This window comes from Gymnoscopelus microlampas (genome assembly GCF_963454915.1).
Source record: "Gymnoscopelus microlampas genome assembly, chromosome: 8".
Classification (NCBI taxonomy): domain Eukaryota; kingdom Metazoa; phylum Chordata; class Actinopteri; order Myctophiformes; family Myctophidae; genus Gymnoscopelus; species Gymnoscopelus microlampas.
In genome coordinates, this window is record NC_139945.1 from 42,717,830 (window position 1) to 42,737,742 (window position 19,913).

The window sequence follows — 19,913 nt, forward strand, 5'->3', positions numbered from 1 at the left end:
ACATAATGTATCCAAAGGCGCCGCTACCTTCACACAGGGTGTGATTTTTACCAGTACCAATGGATGTGAGAAGAATTTGCAGTTGGTAGTGATGTGACATCCTGCCCATCGTCTGCATTGAGTTAGTTACCAGACTCACTGGTGTAATAAATGTATTTCAATCCTTGTGTTTTATATTTCCATTGTTATAATACAGTTTACAAAATAAAGTGTTTGGGTTTTTGGAGAAAACTTTCCTTTTCTTCTTTGAGGCGCTGTCCATGCCACGGACTCCATGGTGCTGAAAGGTGCAGGCTTCCTGTGCGCGTGCATGAACGAGCGTGCACGAGCATGGCACATGAATTGATTGATTGATTTACATCTTTATTTATCATGAAATAAAACATATGTTACATGACATACTGTACATCTGACCCACCATAATCAAAAGGATATAAATGCAAAAAAAAACGTACAGCTTGTTTCCATTGCAGTCCTTAGTATGAGGTGTGTATGATGTCATGTAGTGTGTGGTGCTGGTGTGAGTGCATGAAAGTTCATGATGAGAGTTCATGATGTGCTAGCTAATCACTAATGTGTCCCTGGGCACATATTGGCTCTTCATGTGCCTAATGTGGTCTAGGGCTTCATGTGCCTAATGTGGTCTAGGGCTAACGCCCAGGGGTCTTCAACAGGGGGTCCGGGACCCCTAGGGGGTCCTCAGAGTTACTACAGGGGGTCCGCCAAAATCTTTGTGTGATATATTATTTTTTTCCTTAACTTGACCCCTAGCATCCCTATTCTGAAGAGAACTTTTGCCAAAAATATCAGATCTACAAGATCCACAACGCCTTGCGCTGCGAGGCGTTGTGATCTTGTAGATCTGATATTTTTTGGCAAAGAGGTAGAGGGAAAAAAGAGCAGACCAAGTAAACAAGTAAAAGTTTAATCTGAAACTACATTTTATACAATATATAGGGGGTCCCTGCTTCATCTGTCTCTCAGCTAGGGGGTCCCTGTTTCATCTCTCTCTCGGCTAGGGGGTCCTTGGGCTGAAAAGGTTGAAGACCCCTGCCCTAGACCACATTAGGCACATGAAGAAGTCTCTGAGTGGATGGTGCAGTGTACCTGCCACTCAAAGTGTGTGTGTGTGTGTGTGTGTGTGTGTGTGTGTGTGTGTGTGTGTGTGTGTGTGTGTGTGTGTGTGTGTGTGTGTGTGTGTGTGTGTGTGTGTGTGTGTGTGTGTGTGTGTGTGTGTGTGTGTGTGTGTGTGTGTGAATAATAATAAGTAAATAAATGATTTAAATGTATTTACTTAAGTTAAATACACAACCATAGCCATTTTCACATTCCTGCTTAGCGTGTTCCTTAAAAACAACTGCCTCCACAAAACGCAGCTAGATTATGGAGAATACTACAGTAAATGGGAATGACAGTTCATCTTTCATACGTAGTACTTGTGGAAGTTGTTTGAGACTAATTCGCCGAAAGATTCCTGTTGGTGCCAAGACGGAAGTATTTGAACTTGCAAAATTAGCTGGGCCAGCGGTAAGTAGACCAAAAACGGAGCTTACAAACAAATGTTTTATTATAAATTACATTAATAGAAGCTACATGACCCACTGAGCTGCAATTTAATCACCAATGACCATTCTAGTAGGCCAATGGACTTTAGGCTATGTATTGAATATGCACATGGTTGGTCTAATGTGAAGAAGATCAAGCTATTTGTGTCTTTTTTCATCAGTGTTTGGCTCAACTTATGGTGTTTTCTGTGAGTTTCATCAGTACTGTGTTCTGTGGGCATTTGGGGAAGACAGAACTGGCAGGAGTGAGTCTGGCTATAACTGTATGTATTCGGCAATTATTTTCTCAATACTATAATTTCGGTAACGAGGCTACGTATAGAAAATAATTTGTGCTACATTTACAGGTTATTAATGTTACAGGTATGTCAATTGGAGCTGGTTTAGCATCAGGGTGTGATACACTAATATCTCAGGTAAGATTCATTCATTCGAACAGCAATACTTCTCCAAAGCATCAGAAGTACGTGTCGTGTGTGTGTGTGTGTGTGTGTGTGTGTGTGTGTGTGTGTGTGTGTGTGTGTGTGTGTGTGTGTGTGTGTGTGTGTGTGTGTGTGTGCGTGCGTGCGTGCGTGCGTGCGTGCGTGCGTGCGTGGCAGGGTTGGGCAGGGTTGGGCAACTTTGATGATGGAGATTGAAGAGGGCCAGTAAATGTCCACACTCACTAGAGGGAGCCACATTGCATTTTTGCACTCTCACCAGTATACTGTAAGCCCCACAAATGTAATAATCAAGTGATATTAACAATTATCATACAGTGTAACATTTTTATTTTATTTCAAATGCATTTAGTATTAGGCTACTTATCATAACTTTATGAAAACACATACATTGGATATACAAATGTTTTTCATACAATTTAATACAAGGGACTGTAGTTAAACCATGTTGTAATAACAGCTGAAATAAATAATGTATCAGTAATAGGATATTGACCTGCGGGCCACATCAATTGAAGGTGGATGGCACTTGTGGCCCCTGGGCCACCAGTTGCCCATGTATGGCGTAGGCCTAGGGTATCACCTACATCAGTGCGATTGGCCTAACCTAATGGTTCAGTTACTGTGTAAAACTTGATTATCTGTCTGAATCTAGAAGTATACCACTATTTGGATGAGTGGACGGAGTCTATGGTCTGGAGCATGGCCAAACCTTAATCGATACCATTAAAAAGTAGGTGCTACAAATATGCATATAGTTGAAATGATGATTTGGGGAATACCTGGCCCTGGCAATGTGTACGTTTGTCATGAGCAAGAAAATACATTTAACCCCTAACTAAACTAAGTGAGGGCTAGATTTGAGATTGAGACCAAACCTAATGGTTTGTTAGTATTCACTACGAACCTTAATCAATACGTTTCCAGAGTAGGCTACTTACATTTTAAATACGAAAAGTTACTATGAGTTGCTATTGTCTCCGCCAGGCCGAAAGGCACGGCGAGAGACCTGGATGCCAGAGCAGAACCTCTGCACCAAATGTTTCACATGGGCGGATATTTTCATATTACATCCTGTTTGGCTAAGATTGACATCTAAAGTTTGCAGGAGTGGCCCGTTTTGAACAAAATGCCGCAAATCATGAACGCAGCGTCCGATTGCAGTGAAACTTTGCATGCACATTCGCGCTACGTTGAGGAACAAATGCCACCCTTTCGACATTGCCCTATTATAGCGTCACCAGGAGGCAGAATTTTGCAAAACATTTTTCTCCTAGAAATATTGTCCAAACATCATGCAAATCGGTACATATCTCTATAGTCAAGTGATGAAGAAGGTTCCGTCCAATTTTTCATATTCCATCCTGATTGGCGAATTCCGAACATAGCTGGGCCAGAATGACCTACCTGACCAGGCGGAGACCTGTGCTCTGTGGAGAACTTTTTCTAGTTTTTTATGTAAAACTATTTTTCTGTGCCTGTAGACCTATGGGAGTGGTAATCTCCTGAAGGTTGGTGTCATTCTGCAGAGGGCTATCCTGATTCTGATGCTGGCATGTTGTCCTTGCTGGGCTGTCCTAATAAACACAGAGTCTATTCTCTTGGCTGTCAAACAGAATCCAGAGGTGGCCAGGTCAGCCTTGCATAGTTATTACTGTGCTGCAATTTACTTATTTTCATGTAATATTATTAAGTGTTTTTATGTATGACCTGCTTACTTACATTGCACTAGATTGTTCTTGATGGTTCTAAAAGACTTTGACTTTCTTAGGTTGTGTCAGATGTATGTGAAGATCTATATGCCAGCACTACCTGTGAGTATCTTTGCACGTATACTTAGCAAAACTTAACATAATGTGTCACAGTAGAGCTGGGCAATAAAATTGACATAAATATGGATAAACAATCCTCACTGTGGGTAAAGGCAAAAAAAGGACATCTAGAACAGTCAGGTAAGTTCAGAAAGTCTAGTCTCATATATGTATATATGTGTGTGTATGTATATCTGAGAGAGAGAGAGAGAGAGAGAGAGAGAGAGAGAGAGAGAGAGAGAGAGAGAGAGAGAGAGAGAGAGAGAAATTGCCCAGTCCTATAAAGATGCACCTACTGTATGGGTGCAATAGAGTTGACCTTGAATATACCAAGTTAAACAGTGGCATTGAATTTAGACTTTTTACAGGCCACATTTCTTTATTACCTGGAGGCAAGATATCTACAGAATCAGGTAAGTGCAACTGGACAGTTTATGCTGTTTAAAATGTATATATTGCATTTGTTATGGTCTCAATTGTTTTTGCTTTAAAAAAAATGATAAAGCATCTTAATTTTTGTCTCTGCCAGGCGAAATATGCCCCTTTAAATTAACACTCAGGATTTGATTGTGTACTTTTGGGAGAACACTGCTCATGGTCACAGTGATTGGGTTATTCTATCCAGGGTATTAGTATAATGGTTCAACTGAGTTGTATATCCCTTTGTTTTCAGGGCATCATATGGCCACAGGTTATCACAGGAGTTGTGGTTAATCTTCTGAATGCTCTCTTCAATTACGTCCTTGTCTATGCACTCAATCTGGGGGTAGCGTGAGTATCACTTTGCACATGATTATCACACTCATATAAGTATTGGTGGCAGTTACAATTGGCCTATTAATGCTATGAAATACCTTTAACAGAGGGTCTGCTGTGGCCAACACTATCTCCCAGTTCTCCTTGGCTATAATGCTACATACATATATTATATGGAAAGGACTTCATAAGGCCAGCTGGGGTGGTAAGTTGAACGTTTGCAGATTGTTTTCTAATTTAATCAAAGGGGAACATCTTCAATATGTGAAAAATTAAATTATTACAATTATATATTTACTGTAAGCCGAGAGATCTCAGTCTCTCAGAGCTGTAAAATCTCCTCAAACCTGTGAGAGAAATAAAACTCAACAATCTGCAAATTCGGAACTTGTTCATTTTTGGAGCCTTGGCCGCTTGGTCAACCTTTACAGGATGTGTTTTTGATTTTCATGTTTCCATATTTGCAACCGTTTTAGAAAAGCTACCTGGTACCGCCTCGTGACCCACTACGCCCCTCAGCCATTTTAAAATACTTCCACTAGAGGTGGTGGCTTATTGCTTTATTTTGAGCATTGAGTTGATAAACTTAGAGTTTATAAACTCAGTGTTCTACATTACACTATACAGATACAGTATAATACAGTAGCTGAGCTACTTTTAAGTTACAGTATGTCCCCTCATGTCTTGTCTCAAAGAATTCTTTTGTATGTATAATGCCCCCTTGTATAATGTACCTTGCACACTTTTGATAAGACGTTGTCCCCCCAACACACACGCACGCACGCACGCACGCACGCACGCACGCACGCACGCACGCACGCACGCACGCACGCCCGCACGCACGCACGCACGCACGCACGCACGCACGCACGCACGCACGCACACACACACACACACACACACACACACACACACACACACACACACACACACACACACACACACACACACACACACACTTTCTTTAATCACTCTGAATCACCCTGAATTCCTAATGCACAAAATATGCTGCATAAATAAAAAGTGGTTGATTTATCAATTAATAAACGAAGTGACCAATAATTATCTGCAGGTTGGTCTAAAGAGTGCCTGCATGAGTGGGGAGCGTTCATCCGCCTGGCCATTCCCTGCATGATCATGATGTGTGTGGAATGGTGGACTTATGAGATTGGAGGCTTTCTGGCAGGTAAGAAGGACATCTTGTGTTTGTAAAAGATGTGTTGGCATAAATATGCAGTGGGTCTGATATTTGATCTCCATCTCTATTGGTCAGGCCTAATAAGCGAGGTGGAACTTGGAGCTCAGTCAGTTGTGAACGGACTGTCTAATGTTGCATATATGGTGAGTTCTTATGGGGATAAAGTATGTACATCCATCTGTTATAGGCAGCATTTACAACAAATCCTTAATTGATAATGTTGATAATGCAATTGTAAGTTAATGCAAGGTTCTTGTTTGTAGTTGCCTCTAGGGTTCGGTGTGGCAGGCAGTGTGAGGGTAGGCAATGCCCTGGGAGCAGGAGAAACAGAGCAGGCCAAACTGTCTTCCAAAATGACAATGCTCTGTGCAGGTTACTACACATTCTCATCAATGTCCTATATATACATGTTCCATTAAAATGTTATGGATTTAGAAATTACATTATGAAGAATCAAATTATTCATTAAATGCGAAACTTCAATAACTAAACTGCAAAAGATTGTGTCCATATTATGGACTTCTTTAAAAAAAAAAAAAACTATTATTGAAACTTTTTATTAGAGCTTCATTCAACAAAGATTTTATATGAGTGACTTGTTAAAAAAAAGTGCCTATCAGGGTTATACTGTATGTAATTGTCCACCTGTCGTTGCCAGGGTCAGTCTCTATGTGCTTGTCAGTTGTCATTGGGAGCCTGAAGGACTATATCTCTTATGTCTTTACATATGATGAGTGAGTAACATTGTCATTTACATACTTCACCATTACAACAAGTACAGTATATTATGATTTCTGCTGACCCTGACCCAGAAAAACAGTATGCTTGAATGACACACACTGTAGGCTATAAATCAGTGAACTTAGATAAAATCTGTTCTGTACAGTGCCTGTAATTATAATCAAGGGTTGAGTAATGCACATAACAGCCATTGCCTTTGTTGTACCTTTTTTTTTTTTTTTTTTTAAGATATTTTTTGGGCCTTTATTGATAGGAAAGTAGGCTGTCAGGAAACGGGGAGAGAGATGGGGGGGGGGGGTGACACACAGCAAAGGTTGTCGGGATCGAGAGTCGAATTCGCAACAGGCTGTCAAGGTGGATTACCAGTGTATGTGGTTTGCGCCTGGACCGCTAGGCCAGCGGGCGCCCCTGTTGTAGCTTTCTACATGTACATACATAGGCCTATACATACAATATATAGTAATAATACTGCATAACATATATGTTAGAGCCATGTATACGATTTCTGTTGTTTCACATTTTTTAATGACGTCACTGCGTCTGCGGGGCGCGGTCAGGGCTGTCATAATCTCTCAAGAACAGATTCCGACCTGCGGTGGAATCTGTCGGAGCGGTTCGTCCTAACCAGTGTGCATTGGATACAAGTGGGCGTGCCTTCAGATCAGGAAGTGGGCCGCGCTTTACCCAATCAAATGTAGTGGGCGGGATTCACGTGTCCATCCACCATGATCCACCCTCCCCCCCTCGAAACTAGCCGAAACTAATTTAACAATAGCGTCCTCGGAGCGGACAAAACCACGGAAAGATATTCACATTTTAAATTACTCTTTCATCATAGAAACAAGTGGGCTTATAACCAAAACCATCCATGTTCTCTGGGAGAAGTGGTGTTAGTGTTCCGTGTAGAAATATTGTTAGTGGGAATGAAAACATGGTCGCACCAACCGGAAGTGATGCGCTATAGGCAGACATGAAACCGGTGTTTCCCTGCGCTCTAGTCTAACATTATACTCCTGCCAGACTCCACAGAATATCAGAAAAGCAGAGGTCGCTGTTTTTCATTTTCTGTGGGGTCTGGCTACGCGAGACTAGGGCTGTCATGGTATTTAACAGGTTTAGTAATCAAGCGCAGGTGTTGCTTGTGGCAGAGGCACATAGTTAGTGTGGTACACTAACTCGTGTGCTTGTATTTTGCTAAGAGATTGGTTACATAGTTTAATTGATATTGATTTATTAGTGCATTAAATGTCCCCATCCACTTTAATGGAAAAATGAAAAAACTCCCACTCAAGTATTTTTTTCTCAGAAACCGTAAGGGCTAGAGTTTCAAGACTTGGAGGGGTGGTTCATGATTTAGTTTAAAATTATTGTAAAAATAATTAAACCTGTCGGCCTCATGGTGGCGCAATAACAGCCCCCTGCTTTACGTTTTGGCCTATAACTCTTGAACCGTAGAATCAAAATCTTTTTTTCCCTAGATTCCTTGAGTCATGACGCATCTCCCCATATAGGCCACGCCCATTTGCGTCAGGATAAATTTCCCGCCATTTTGAATTTTCAAATTTCACAAAAATCGGTACACATGATCTCTGGACCCATGCGATAAACATCTCCAAGCGGAATGTTGATAGTCCGTACTGTTCGTCCGTAAATGGCTTCCAAAGTTAACGGGAGGGGCCCGTTTGACAAAAAATGCCATAAATCACACAAAACGAAAACAAAACGTCCGGTCAATCCCAAATTTGAAACACATGTCAAGGGTGGTTTACTCAACGAATCCCCAAAAGCATTTCCACTTTGACCCATAGGGGGCGCCACAAATGCACAAAACGTAACCGTTTGATGCAAAAACATGATTTTGGGGCGATCAATCCATTCAAAATGAAACACAAGTGATCTCAGGAGTGACGTGACTATATAATTGTGCCGTTACATTTGTGGGAGGGGCATATTTCTGTAGTGGGAGGGGCCTATTTTCTCACATCAAAATGGCACGTGTCACAAACGCGGGATGTAATGTAATGTGTAATGTAATATTCCTCCCGGCGTATCCCTCGAGTCCTGGCGTCCGCGACCACACTTTGCAATTGCCCTGAATTGCGACGTGTCTAGTTTTAGATTGTGCTCCAGAGAACTGTGTTTGAGAGAATGGTTGGGCTATTATTCCTGTGCATTTAAGTTTAAGTTTTATTTATGTTTTGTATGCTGACAGTGACGGAGAATAAACCTTTTTTTAACTAAGTTGGACAGTTTGAAATTAAGTTCTTGAGCACACGTCGAAACTTCTTTTAGCCGTTGGCAACCATGTAGTGCCCTAAAAGTATAGGACTTTCTGACACTACAATATATGTTCTTGGTAATTAGTTTTATAATTTAATTCCTGTTTTCCTTCCCAACAGACAAATTAGAGAGCGAGTTACTGAAATTATGTCTTTCTATGCACCATTCCTCCTGCTAGATGCATTATCAGTAAGTATCTCTTGCCACTGCATTTCACCTTGATACATGGCACAGCCTACAGTGCCTGTTAACTATTAGTCATTCTGGAAACACTTTTTATCATGACTTATTGATACTGATCAGTCCAGCCATGTCTTTGTGCTGGTTGCTTGTTTAGGCTGCCTCAACAGGTGTTATTAGAGGAGCGGGGATGCAGAAAGTTGGCGCAATCGTCAGCTTGGTCGGGTATTATGTTGTGGGCTTTCCTATCGGCGTGTATCTGATGTTTGGTACCAAATTAGGAATTAAAGGTAAGAAGTTTAGAGAATGAAAGCACAATTATACTTTGGTTTAAGTCCAAATATTGGTGAGATGTCTTCAGTATTTGCTTCATAGATAGAAAATTGATGATCCAATAAATTATCCCCATTGACTTACATTGCATGCTGAAACAGATATCAAAAGTCACACTTTTAGCACAAAAATAATGGTAAAAAGAAAAGAAAAGTGGATTCTGCTCATGTATAACATTACAAACCCTGGTCAGTGTTTTATTTATTTTCATTTACAATGATTGGTAAAGATCCATTTTCAATCTATGGAGGAACTATTTTATTTTATCATGGCAGGGTAACAACAAAACGCAACGTCTACCAAAGTTTAATTGTGATTTCACTAGTAATACTAATGACCATGCCTTCAAACAATACATCATTCTAATATTTTTATTTAAGAAATCAATGGAAGATGAACCTGTATGGAATAAAAGGAATGGAGGATGAAGGGGGTGAAGGGGAGAGGAAGTGGAGGGACTAAGAGAATGAGGGAAGAGGACGAGACAATGGCTGACGGAATGAAATGCAAGGGGAGAGTGGAGTTAGAGAATGAGGAAGACGGGTGATGGGAAGGGAGGAAGGGCTGAAGACCCTGAGTATTTGCCGTGGGGTCTAAAGTAAGGTGTCCAGCTTGTTCGTCGTCATAAACACGCCCCCTCACTCTGAGACACCCATCTGGAACCTGAAAAAAGGATAGAGCAGAGAAGACTGGAAGAAAAAGGGGGATAATGAGGTGGAGGAGGGATACGAAATACAATGCATGAATGACAGGTAGATCTGAATTCAATTCAAGTGGATGGGAGGGGATATACGGTGCCCTCTCTATTATGTTTAACTCTATGGTGGAGTTGTTATCAGTTTCATGGGGAGGAGTTGTTATCAGGTGAGTAGGAGGAGTTTTCGGTTACCATGGCGATTGATCAAGGAACTTGCGTTGTACCAACTCCTTTTCATCCCTATTGAGCTTGAAGTCACGTCCATTGAGTTCAGAGGAGAAGCATGGCGCCATGCTCTACTCGGTTCCTCAAGCTATAGTTTAGTGACAAATATACTAACAATAATAACTTTCAACCTGTGGTCCCTCTTTTGGGTACTGTATGTCATAGGCAAACGTTTTCAAAAATCGTCAGAAAATTGTTCTATTAATTGCTATTCATTTGAAAAGCGTTGTAGATCAGCTATTTTTGAAAATATTAGAATAGAGATTGTTTTAAGTTATGTACATTGTTGTTTCACTGGTACTGTACATGTACTGTTGTTTTTTTTGTTTAGTTTTTTTTTTTTTGGGGGGGGGGGCTATATTGTATTGTACCATATATTACTCCTCTTTTACATCAAATGCCCAGAGTGCCTCTCTTTTCCCTCTCTTGACATAACAAAATGTAAGTACAATTACAGTACTCTTCTGCTTTCCAGGTCTGTGGACAGGTTTGGTGATCTGTGTTTCAGTTCAATCATCCTACCTAAGCTATTATCTGACCAGACTGAACTGGAAGAAAGTCACAGCAGAGGTGAGTAGGCACAGTTCATTCGCTGGTTGGATCAAAATGCCTTTATGATGTAAACTTTATGGGAAGGTAATACGAATTTTCCTCCCAGGCGCTGATGCGAGCTGGAGTGCATGGGAGCTCTACAGAAAAAGGTAAGAGGCAGTCTCAAGAATATTTCCCTTATACCTGTTAAGTCTCCTAGAGCTCTGTGTGGCTCAAGTATCTTTGTTCATGTTCTGATAGTCAAGAGTATAGTTTGAGAATCATTCCCAATCCTTTGAGACTCCACATTTATCCTGACATTTACTGACATGCCTCTCCAGAAGGTCTGCTGGAAGATATGGGGCCCTGCAAGGGACACACCGACACAGAGGAGCTGGATGATGTTGGGAACAGATCGGTGGTGGAGTCACTTAGCTACAGAGCTCTGGTGTTGCGTAGGGGTCTGGCCCTGGCTGGGATGCTCTCCATTTTGGCTGCTGGAATCATCATCAACCTAGTGAATACATAGGACCTCAATGGAAACAAGGCCACAGAACTTTTTGGGGTTATCCTTTTAGCTCAAGTGTATGACCCTACCCGCACTGTCTAATAAAGTATTCAATCAATCAATCAATCAATCAATCACTTACTTGGTTTAATGAGCAGTTATGGTTAACCTCAGCAAGAACCATTGCTGTCAGGGAAGTGCAAGTTTGGCTGATGTGATACAAACGGTTTCTGCATACATATAAACTGCTCAAAAAAAAGTTCGGAAACTTAACTTCGGTCAATTATATCTCCCCTTTAATAATACCAATTGGTATTGTGTTTTATATCATTTTTATCGTTGATTAGTCACCTTTACAACGAGGAATGAGCAGCACAGCTAAACGTGTGGCTAGCGCCTCCAAAAAAATTACCAAAATCACCCAATATGCTTCTGTTGGTAATCGCTCTTGTTTTGAGCAACCTGCCAGCACACACCTGCTGAGGTGTGTGCCAGTAGTCACAGGTGTGTGACTGGCACCTGAACATGGGTTCTGCAACTTTGAGTTTGTGTACAAAGCTTTTTCATGATCAACTTATTTTGTCTTGTGTTTTCTTTAGTGAAATGCCCATAGGAAGCCCAATGCAATAGTAGCCAAAGAGTTACGCAATAGCACCTATTTTCTGTTTGCCCAGGCCTAAAAGGATCCATACACACACTAGACCGAGAGAAACAATGATTGCTGTGTGCCACACACTCTGAATCACAATCACTTGGATACCCTGACAAAATATCTTGTGGAGACCACTAGACCATCAAAGAACTGAAGGACACAATATACATTAATCAACTGAGATGGTCTATAATCTTCCTGAAATGTCAGAGTTCTATAATTTTGATTATATCCACCTGATATGCCCATATATGAGGATGGCCATATATGGGCATGCACATATATCCATGTACTGATGACACATGGATGAACTGTCCAATCGACCGACTTATAGAGAGGGCACCGGATATCCCCTCCCACCCACTTGCATAGGGAGGTTTCCTGTTAGTAAACATGAGAGGAATATGACCGCGCAGCTGCGGGGGGAAGCCTATGGGTGCGTTTGGAAATTACGCACCGGAGCACACTCGCCTATTAGTTTGTATTGGCCAGTGCGCTCACTGCCGCTCAGGGCTGTATTTTCGAACGCGCCTTCACCCGGGCATGCGCAGATTGCGCATTCTGCTCTGTGATGACGTCGCGCGGAAATCCGTCTATAGAGTTGCTCACCCAGCACATGATGCGAAATCACCCCTTCTTCCGGGTTGTGAAATGTGATGGGCGGGCCTATTTGGGGCCATTGTGACACGTTTTGCGCCACCTCGGTGCGCAGACCCGTGCACAAGCTCGTGCGCAAGAAACCGTTTTCGCTCGTTCATGTACAGTGGCCCCAGCCGTTTTAAGCTGCAGTACCTATGAATGGCCAGCATGTCCAATGCACTTCAATGCAACCACTGGCTTAGTTCTGGACCAAGGCTTGGTCCAGAACTGATGATCCGACCGATATACCTAAATCAAGTATGTGCCCATGGTCATGTACTGATGACATCAGGGATCTCCATATACTGTAGGCATTAAAGGGACAAGGACAGACAGGTACAAAGATATATGGGCATAAAAGGTACACAGACAGACAGATAGAGTGGTACTACGGGTACAGGTATCGCCAGACGCGTTGCTAGGTCTCTACTAGGTCCTACTAGGTAGGACTGACTTAGCCGCCCAGGCAACGGCGCGCATGTGTCCCCCGCGAATCGCGCGCAAAAAATGTCTCGGATTTTGGCGGATTTGGGTACGTTTTCCCCCGTTTTTTTGTTTTGTTGTTTGGGTATCGCATAACTGTGTGGGGCATGCATTCCCAATTTGCATCTTTCCCGACTTTGTAACGTTCCCGAGTAGGCTGGTGCACAATGGGAACCAGTCTATTATTCAATAATAACAGATTAGCACTCAGAAAGTAAATACACATTACCATGTAGTTTATGCTTGCCAGCATTATGATGGCATGTTGGGCTGCCTGCCAGGTCATGTTCACTCAGCAGTACTGATGAAGGCCGGGAGGCATAGTTACATTCATGTTCCATGACCCAAAATATGCATCCCAGTTAGCTATCTGATCTGCATATTATATAATGCACTGTATTTTAGCTAAGGATGTCTAAAGCATAAATGCATCTGTTGTTAGGCTACCAGCAAGGAAGCCTCTAACCTCATATATCCACCACTCAAAACATATCATCATTGAGCTGGGAATAGCCAGTTTCATGTAGGAGCCCCATTGTTGCAGTGATTCTACAGACCAGCCTGAAGGGGGAGAAAGGGCTCTATTAATCCAGTCCCAAATACATGGAGGGTGAACACAATGCGCAATCTGTGTAAGGGAAACAGTGAAAATCCCTGTTGATTACCTCCCCACGTGTTTGTATGAAGCTTCTTCCACCACCAAATGTAAGCAAAAATGAAAGCATAGATGTAAATCATGTGAGACAGTGCGTTGGCTACTGCAGATCCACTGCAATGCAAGCGCACATGTTCATTGTCCATGCACACACGCATGCATGCATACAAACAGAAAGGCATGAGTATCATAATCTATGGACTATTGCACTCTAAGCATACATTAAAATTGTATTGGATTTGAGCACACCTACTGAACTCACAACCAAAATGCATTTCTCCATGCAAAACCTATATTATTTAGCTTTTAGCAGGATGAATGAGGTTTAGTTGAAAGCACAGCACAATGCTAAAACCACAGCATATACCTGGTTCTGCAGTTACCTGAAGCTGGCGCAGAAACATTGCCTGAAAGACAAACAAGAGGCTGAAAATTATTATGCACCTATCAAATTCACGCATGCACGCACATACTGTACAGTACGATCAGGGAGAAAACTGATAACTCACTGGCAGGTAGGCTCAAGGCTATAATGTACAGCTGGGCTATTCTGAAATCAGAAATCTGTTTATCAGTGCTAAATCAAAGCCAGAATCCCTTTATTCATTGAATTAAAGGAATACACATTGTTCACTTCTCTTACTAGACACACATTATCTGTCATCACATATCAACTTCATTTCACCTTTCCAGGTGAAACTGCTTATTGCTGTGCAAATCCCAAGCAACCCTTTTCACAGCTCATTTGGTCAGTAAATTGGCAGTAAACAATTTGTTCCTGCCTCTGCTGAATCTCTTCAGGTCGTCTGCAGTGGTCAGATTTGATTTGAACGGAGACGATGTGCTATTTCAGAAAACAGGATGAAGTCACCTGTTCGAACCATTCAGCATAAACCCATTCCATTAGCTTTATCCAGAGGCTTATGGATAGAGCCATGCATTGTTGTTAGTGGTGGTAGTAGTGCCTTATGCAGGTTTCAATTTGTAAAGAAAAGAGAGGGGGGGGGGCATTTCCTTAACCACTTAAGCCTTATTAACAGCTACAAAGATAGCAAAAATAGCAGCTCAACAAGCTCACAACGCATCGCATTGAGGTGAACGTGTAGATCTTCTGCAGTAACAAAAGCAGAAGGATGGACCCCCCCCCTCCTCCAAAGAAGAACAGTGCAGTATGTCTGCTGTTTCTCTGTTTCTGTGATGTTAGTTACCTGGCCACCTCAGGAACCTAGCCTAGGACTAATTGGGTGGACTGGGTGTTGATCAGCAGGCCCCAGCAGGGCATGCAGAACAGGATTATATTGCTTCGCTGTAGGATTATTTCAACTCGTGACAGATTTTTACCACCAAAAGTCTGCTCAACAGCATACAGTATAGTGTTAACAGCAATATGTCATTGAAAAATCAGATATGTTAACAAGATGTTAAACTATAACATTTATAAAGGGCTTTTTTCCAAACCTGAGAGACCAAAGTATCACAAGCCACCTCCCGTCGCTGCAGTGGGAACAATATTTATAGTCTAAAAGGAGCATGAAACACAATTAAAGGAGTCTGGAGTGTGATGTAAGCTACATCCCTAAAATATGATTCAACATGGCATTGTTCTTGCACTACATATTGATTATATCATCACCATCCATTTCAAAGAGATGTTGAAAGCATTATAAAAGCTAGGGAGAGCAGGTTTAGTGCAGTCATATTTCATTTACCCTCTACTAAGTCCCTGCTGGTTCCAATTGCTGGTTCCAATTGTTTCTCCTCCTGCAGATGTAGGCCCAAGAAAAAAGGGGAGCATATAAGACTTTACGCATTTCCGGAGAATATGATCCTGTCGTCGCCCAGTATTGCCCGCTGTTAAAACGCAGGGTGAGAAAGCCTGCATGCTCGAAGTCGGGTATTTGTTGGAACAGAAGAGAGGTGGGGGAGACCAAAAACACACAAAAATGAAGAAAAAGTTAAAATTCATGGTGTAGCCCCTTTAAACAGGAACAATTTACCAGAGGCAGTTTGTGTAAAAATAGAACACACTTTATTCAACCACTAAGAAATACATGGATTATTAAAATATCAAGTAGTCAGTAAGGCAAGAAATTTAAAGTGACATGTTACAGTTAACTCTCCTAAGGAAGGGCGGGTCGGCCCGTACACACGTTACTACCAGTACTACCAGATCAGGTCCACTATACTTCCTGCCTGGTCATGTGACTAGGTCAGGTGCAGTGGGTGCAACAGTCACCTAGATTCCCACATTTGTACCGGAGGATACATTTCTTTTGCACTCCAGACATAAAAATAGACAAATGAAAAATATCCTAAATATAAACCATCCTAAGAAGACGGCCATGTGTAAAAGACTGCTTTTACACACACAATCTCTCACCTACTCTGAGTTTAAAGGGAAAGACCACTTTGGTAGAGGTTTGGGTTGTGTAGTTACCTTGCCATGATGTAACTCCAAAGGTGGACAAGAAATCAAAAATAATTGCTCCATTGATTAGAAATTGATAATTCAAAATATGCTCCTCATTGACTTACATTGTACGCTGAAACAGCTCTCAAAGTCACTTTTTTAGCACGTAAACGAACACAATCAAAGCTAATTCAGACAATATAGAACATCACCAAACCCAGTACTGTTTATTTTTTTTATAAAAATGTCAACTTCCTGCTGATTTTACTATTTGAAGATCCGGATCAGGATCCACGGATCCAGTCCAGGTTTTCTTCTTAATAAAAATAGCAAAATCAACGGGAAGTTAACATTTTTATTTAAAAAAAAAACAGTACTGGGTTTGGTGATGTTCTATATTGTCTTGGTAGTGCCTAGGCAAGGTGCATCATCTTGTATTGTCTTCAGTAGTGCAACTGCGGTAGCCTATATAGGAATTTCTACATGCTTTTTTCCCCTTATTTTGTTTCACCTTGGGGATATACAGTACCAGCTCCACTGGTCTGTGGAGTAAAGAACTAATAGGTTGAGTTTAGTCTAATCTGTTAGCTTACTGGCCCACTTGACAATTTGGTTTAAAGATTTTTTGTTCTCCAGAGACAAGTTAACACACCATGTCACAAGGGGAAAAACAAGATTGAGTTGATAAAAGCCTGATAAAAGAGGATCATAATGGTTTTGGCACTGTGAAAACGGGACAGTACAATCGCTGAAGTCCTTTTTTACACACTGCCTCACAGTTTTCCTGGAAGGTCAGTTAGTCTATGACTTGTTCCAAGATACCTTTTTTGAACATTTTTTTTAATAATAATTAAAAAGATCTGACATGTTTTCTCAAATCTAAGACAATATCCTTTGTTTCATTTGTCACACCATGAATTTGTTAAGGACTGGGTCACGGCTGAACTCATGGTCCTGTGGTCCTGCTGATCTTTGGTCGTGCGAGGGACATGCAGACACAGAAGGGATGGCTGATGTTGGGAATACTCAAATACCGTTATTCTGGGGGCGAATATTCTGTGAAAATAGTACATCAAGCTAGATGGGCTATGTTGCAAAGAGATTTGGGTGTAGAGGGGAAAGGGGAGTGGGTCAAGAATAGACCCCTGGATGCGCGCTGGATGTGCGTGTGTGTGTGTGTGTGTGTGTGTGTGTGTGTGTGTGTGTGTGTGTGTGTGTGTGTGTGTGTGTGTGTGTGTGTGTGTGTGTGTGTGTGTGTGTGTGTGTGTGTGTGTGTGTGTGTGTGTGTGTGTGTGTGTGTGTGTGAGAGAGAGAGAGAGAGAGAGAGAGAGAGAGAGAGAGAGAGAGAGAGAGAGAGAGAGAGCAACCAAGCTGACAACAAAAACTAATTTGCATTTAAACAGTCAATTCATAAGGTCAAACTGTAAAACTACAAAGAACGAAGTGCCCAAGGCCTTCCCAAGGCCTTGAGCGGCAAACCGTATTAGTATTTATTCTGCAAACACGACTGCAAAATGACTAATGTTTGCAGATTCATTAAGTCATAAGATCATGTTTGCTCCAGTCTTTCTACCTAGTCCTTCTAAAGTGAAATTACCCATTGGTGTCTATTGTGACCTAAAAGTATATCTCTGCTGTCGGGCAGAAACCAGCTAACTCCAAAATGTAACTTTTTTAGGAAATGAAAAAAACAAAATATACATTTTTCAGGAAATGAAAAAAAAAAAAACTTAGATTTTTAAAACAAAGCAATACTGCCTCATCAAAGTTGGTATTGTGACTTTATATATTGTCACATACTTGCATGTGTCATTACATTATCACCACTTTACCCAAATCCAGCTCAAGTGGAGTTAGGAGGTTTTGTTCATCATTTATAAGAACAGCTCACAATACATCACAACGCGTGAATTAATGCCCTGAGGCTTCATGACACTGCTTATGTAGGCCTAGAATAAGCAGGACTAACTATTACAATAACTTCTGCAAAGAGGGGTTCATGAAGTTGCAGTTTCAGTAGTACTAGTGAGAGACATATATTATGATCTGATCTCATTTCTTGTCACATTGCTCTCCTCAGAAAACACTACATAGATTTTAGAAATAGTGCCACGCAGGGGAGAGGATATGGGGTGGAGTTAGCTGGTTTTGCCGACAGGAGAGGCACTGGACCATCACGCTAAAGAGAACTGTGACTCTCAGGTTGAGAGGTTTCACAGGCTGAAATTACAAGAAGACAGAACTCCCTCCCTCATCACATGAAATATCCTTTTAGCTTTCCAAATCTGTCTAGGGAGAAAGAGACAGATAATAGATAAACAAGCTTTACTTGTCCAGTTCTGCCCTCCTTTGCTCTACCTTATCAAACATTACTTCTAGCTGCCTTGTCCTCACCTGATGCAATCATGTACAGACAGTACCATGTACAATACCACAAATCTCCTAAAACATATTAATGAGCATGTCATCCCGACACTTTACGAGTCACCAACATTTTTCAAACTAATTTGAATTCAAAGATTGGATTGTGACTATTTCGTATTCTATACTATATTTTTCATTTTTTCAAAATAAATAAAATAAAATAAAATGGGCCACGGACATATTTGTCCGTGTACGGACATGTTGATGATCCCTGCTTTTGACACATACAGTATGTGTCCAAATTCAGTAGCCGTGTTCTTCGAAGGAAAATAATTTGTACTAGGACCCCCATATGAGAAGATTGTTGTCTATACTCTATACTGTAGGTGGGGACATAACAGTGGAGGGAGTGAAACCTCTGCTGTGTAATCCTTATACATTCTCTCTTGGCTAACTTCTAGCTGCTGAAATTAAACTGGGGTCCCAGGGCCCCACTTTGAGAACCACTGTTATAAAGTATAGTCGTCTGTAACTCATTAACGTTAGCTAGTGGACCTGCTGTAACACTTTGCTTCTGTTTGACACTACTTAACATGCACCCCTAACCTCCCTAATTACCCTTAATAATTATCATTCTTATGAGTGTATTCATTCTCTTGTTTTATAGCCAGGATCACAGTCCATGGAGTTGAGTCTGCAGCAGTCCAGACTGTCATCTGAGGAGGAAAAGACTTGATTTGTCTGGGAGCATGGTGCTGTCCTGCTCCTGCCCAGCAAGCCAAATGACGTCATAATGGCGTCATGATGACGTCCTCCGGTGACTCCGATGACGTTCAGGACAAGGCCGGATCACAGCCCATATGGGGATGATCATGACGTCATTTCCAGGACGTCATCAATAAGACGTCACTAGGACGTCTGTTTTTGACGTCCTGGTGCAAATCAGGTGATGTTTTGGGCCAGATCAAGACTAGTCTTGGTTTGACTTGATCTGGCCCCAATCAAGACGTCACCGGTCCTGACCGTGCTTGCTGGGTCATCTCGCTGTATGAAGAGCAGCACTGTGAGAACCTTCCTTCCACAAAGATGACCAAATGCTGAAGGTCTACAAGGTGATGCTGGCACATAACAAGCAGAGTCTGATGCTGGCAGAGCTACTTGTCCTTACTTACTATGTCCCATAGTCCATAGATGCTCTGCTGCACAAATTTCCCAGCAGCATGAGTGGTTTTAAGACACCAGCCACCATCACTACATCTGTCCAACCTTCTGCCTCCGTTCAACACCCCCACCGTCCTACCTTCACCCACTACCAACCATCCCACCACCTCCCACCGGAACAGATGAACAAGAGAATCAAACATTTAAACGCAAAAGTGCAGAGGAGCTTACTTGCTTACAAGGAGTATAGAAATGAAACAATGGAAAGAGAGGCTTCTGCTCAG

General features: G+C 41.7%; 1 protein-coding gene across 1 annotated transcript; it reads left to right on the forward strand.

The window, feature by feature from the left end:
- Positions 1-1,373: 1,373 nt before the first annotated feature.
- On the forward strand, positions 1,374-11,286 carry LOC311050710 (multidrug and toxin extrusion protein 1-like; the record flags this gene model as incomplete). The annotated part of the gene is made up of 17 exons (XM_084064822.1): positions 1,374-1,527; positions 1,727-1,828; positions 1,913-1,981; positions 3,490-3,638; positions 3,777-3,819; positions 4,185-4,229; positions 4,490-4,587; positions 4,680-4,777; positions 5,645-5,758; positions 5,846-5,913; positions 6,034-6,142; positions 6,429-6,504; positions 8,911-8,980; positions 9,129-9,261; positions 10,702-10,796; positions 10,885-10,927; positions 11,099-11,286. The coding sequence occupies exons 1-17, from the start codon at positions 1,384-1,386 to the stop codon at positions 11,284-11,286; spliced, it is 1,644 nt and encodes a 547-aa protein (XP_083920948.1). The 5' UTR covers positions 1,374-1,383.
- Positions 11,287-19,913: the final 8,627 nt, after the last annotated feature.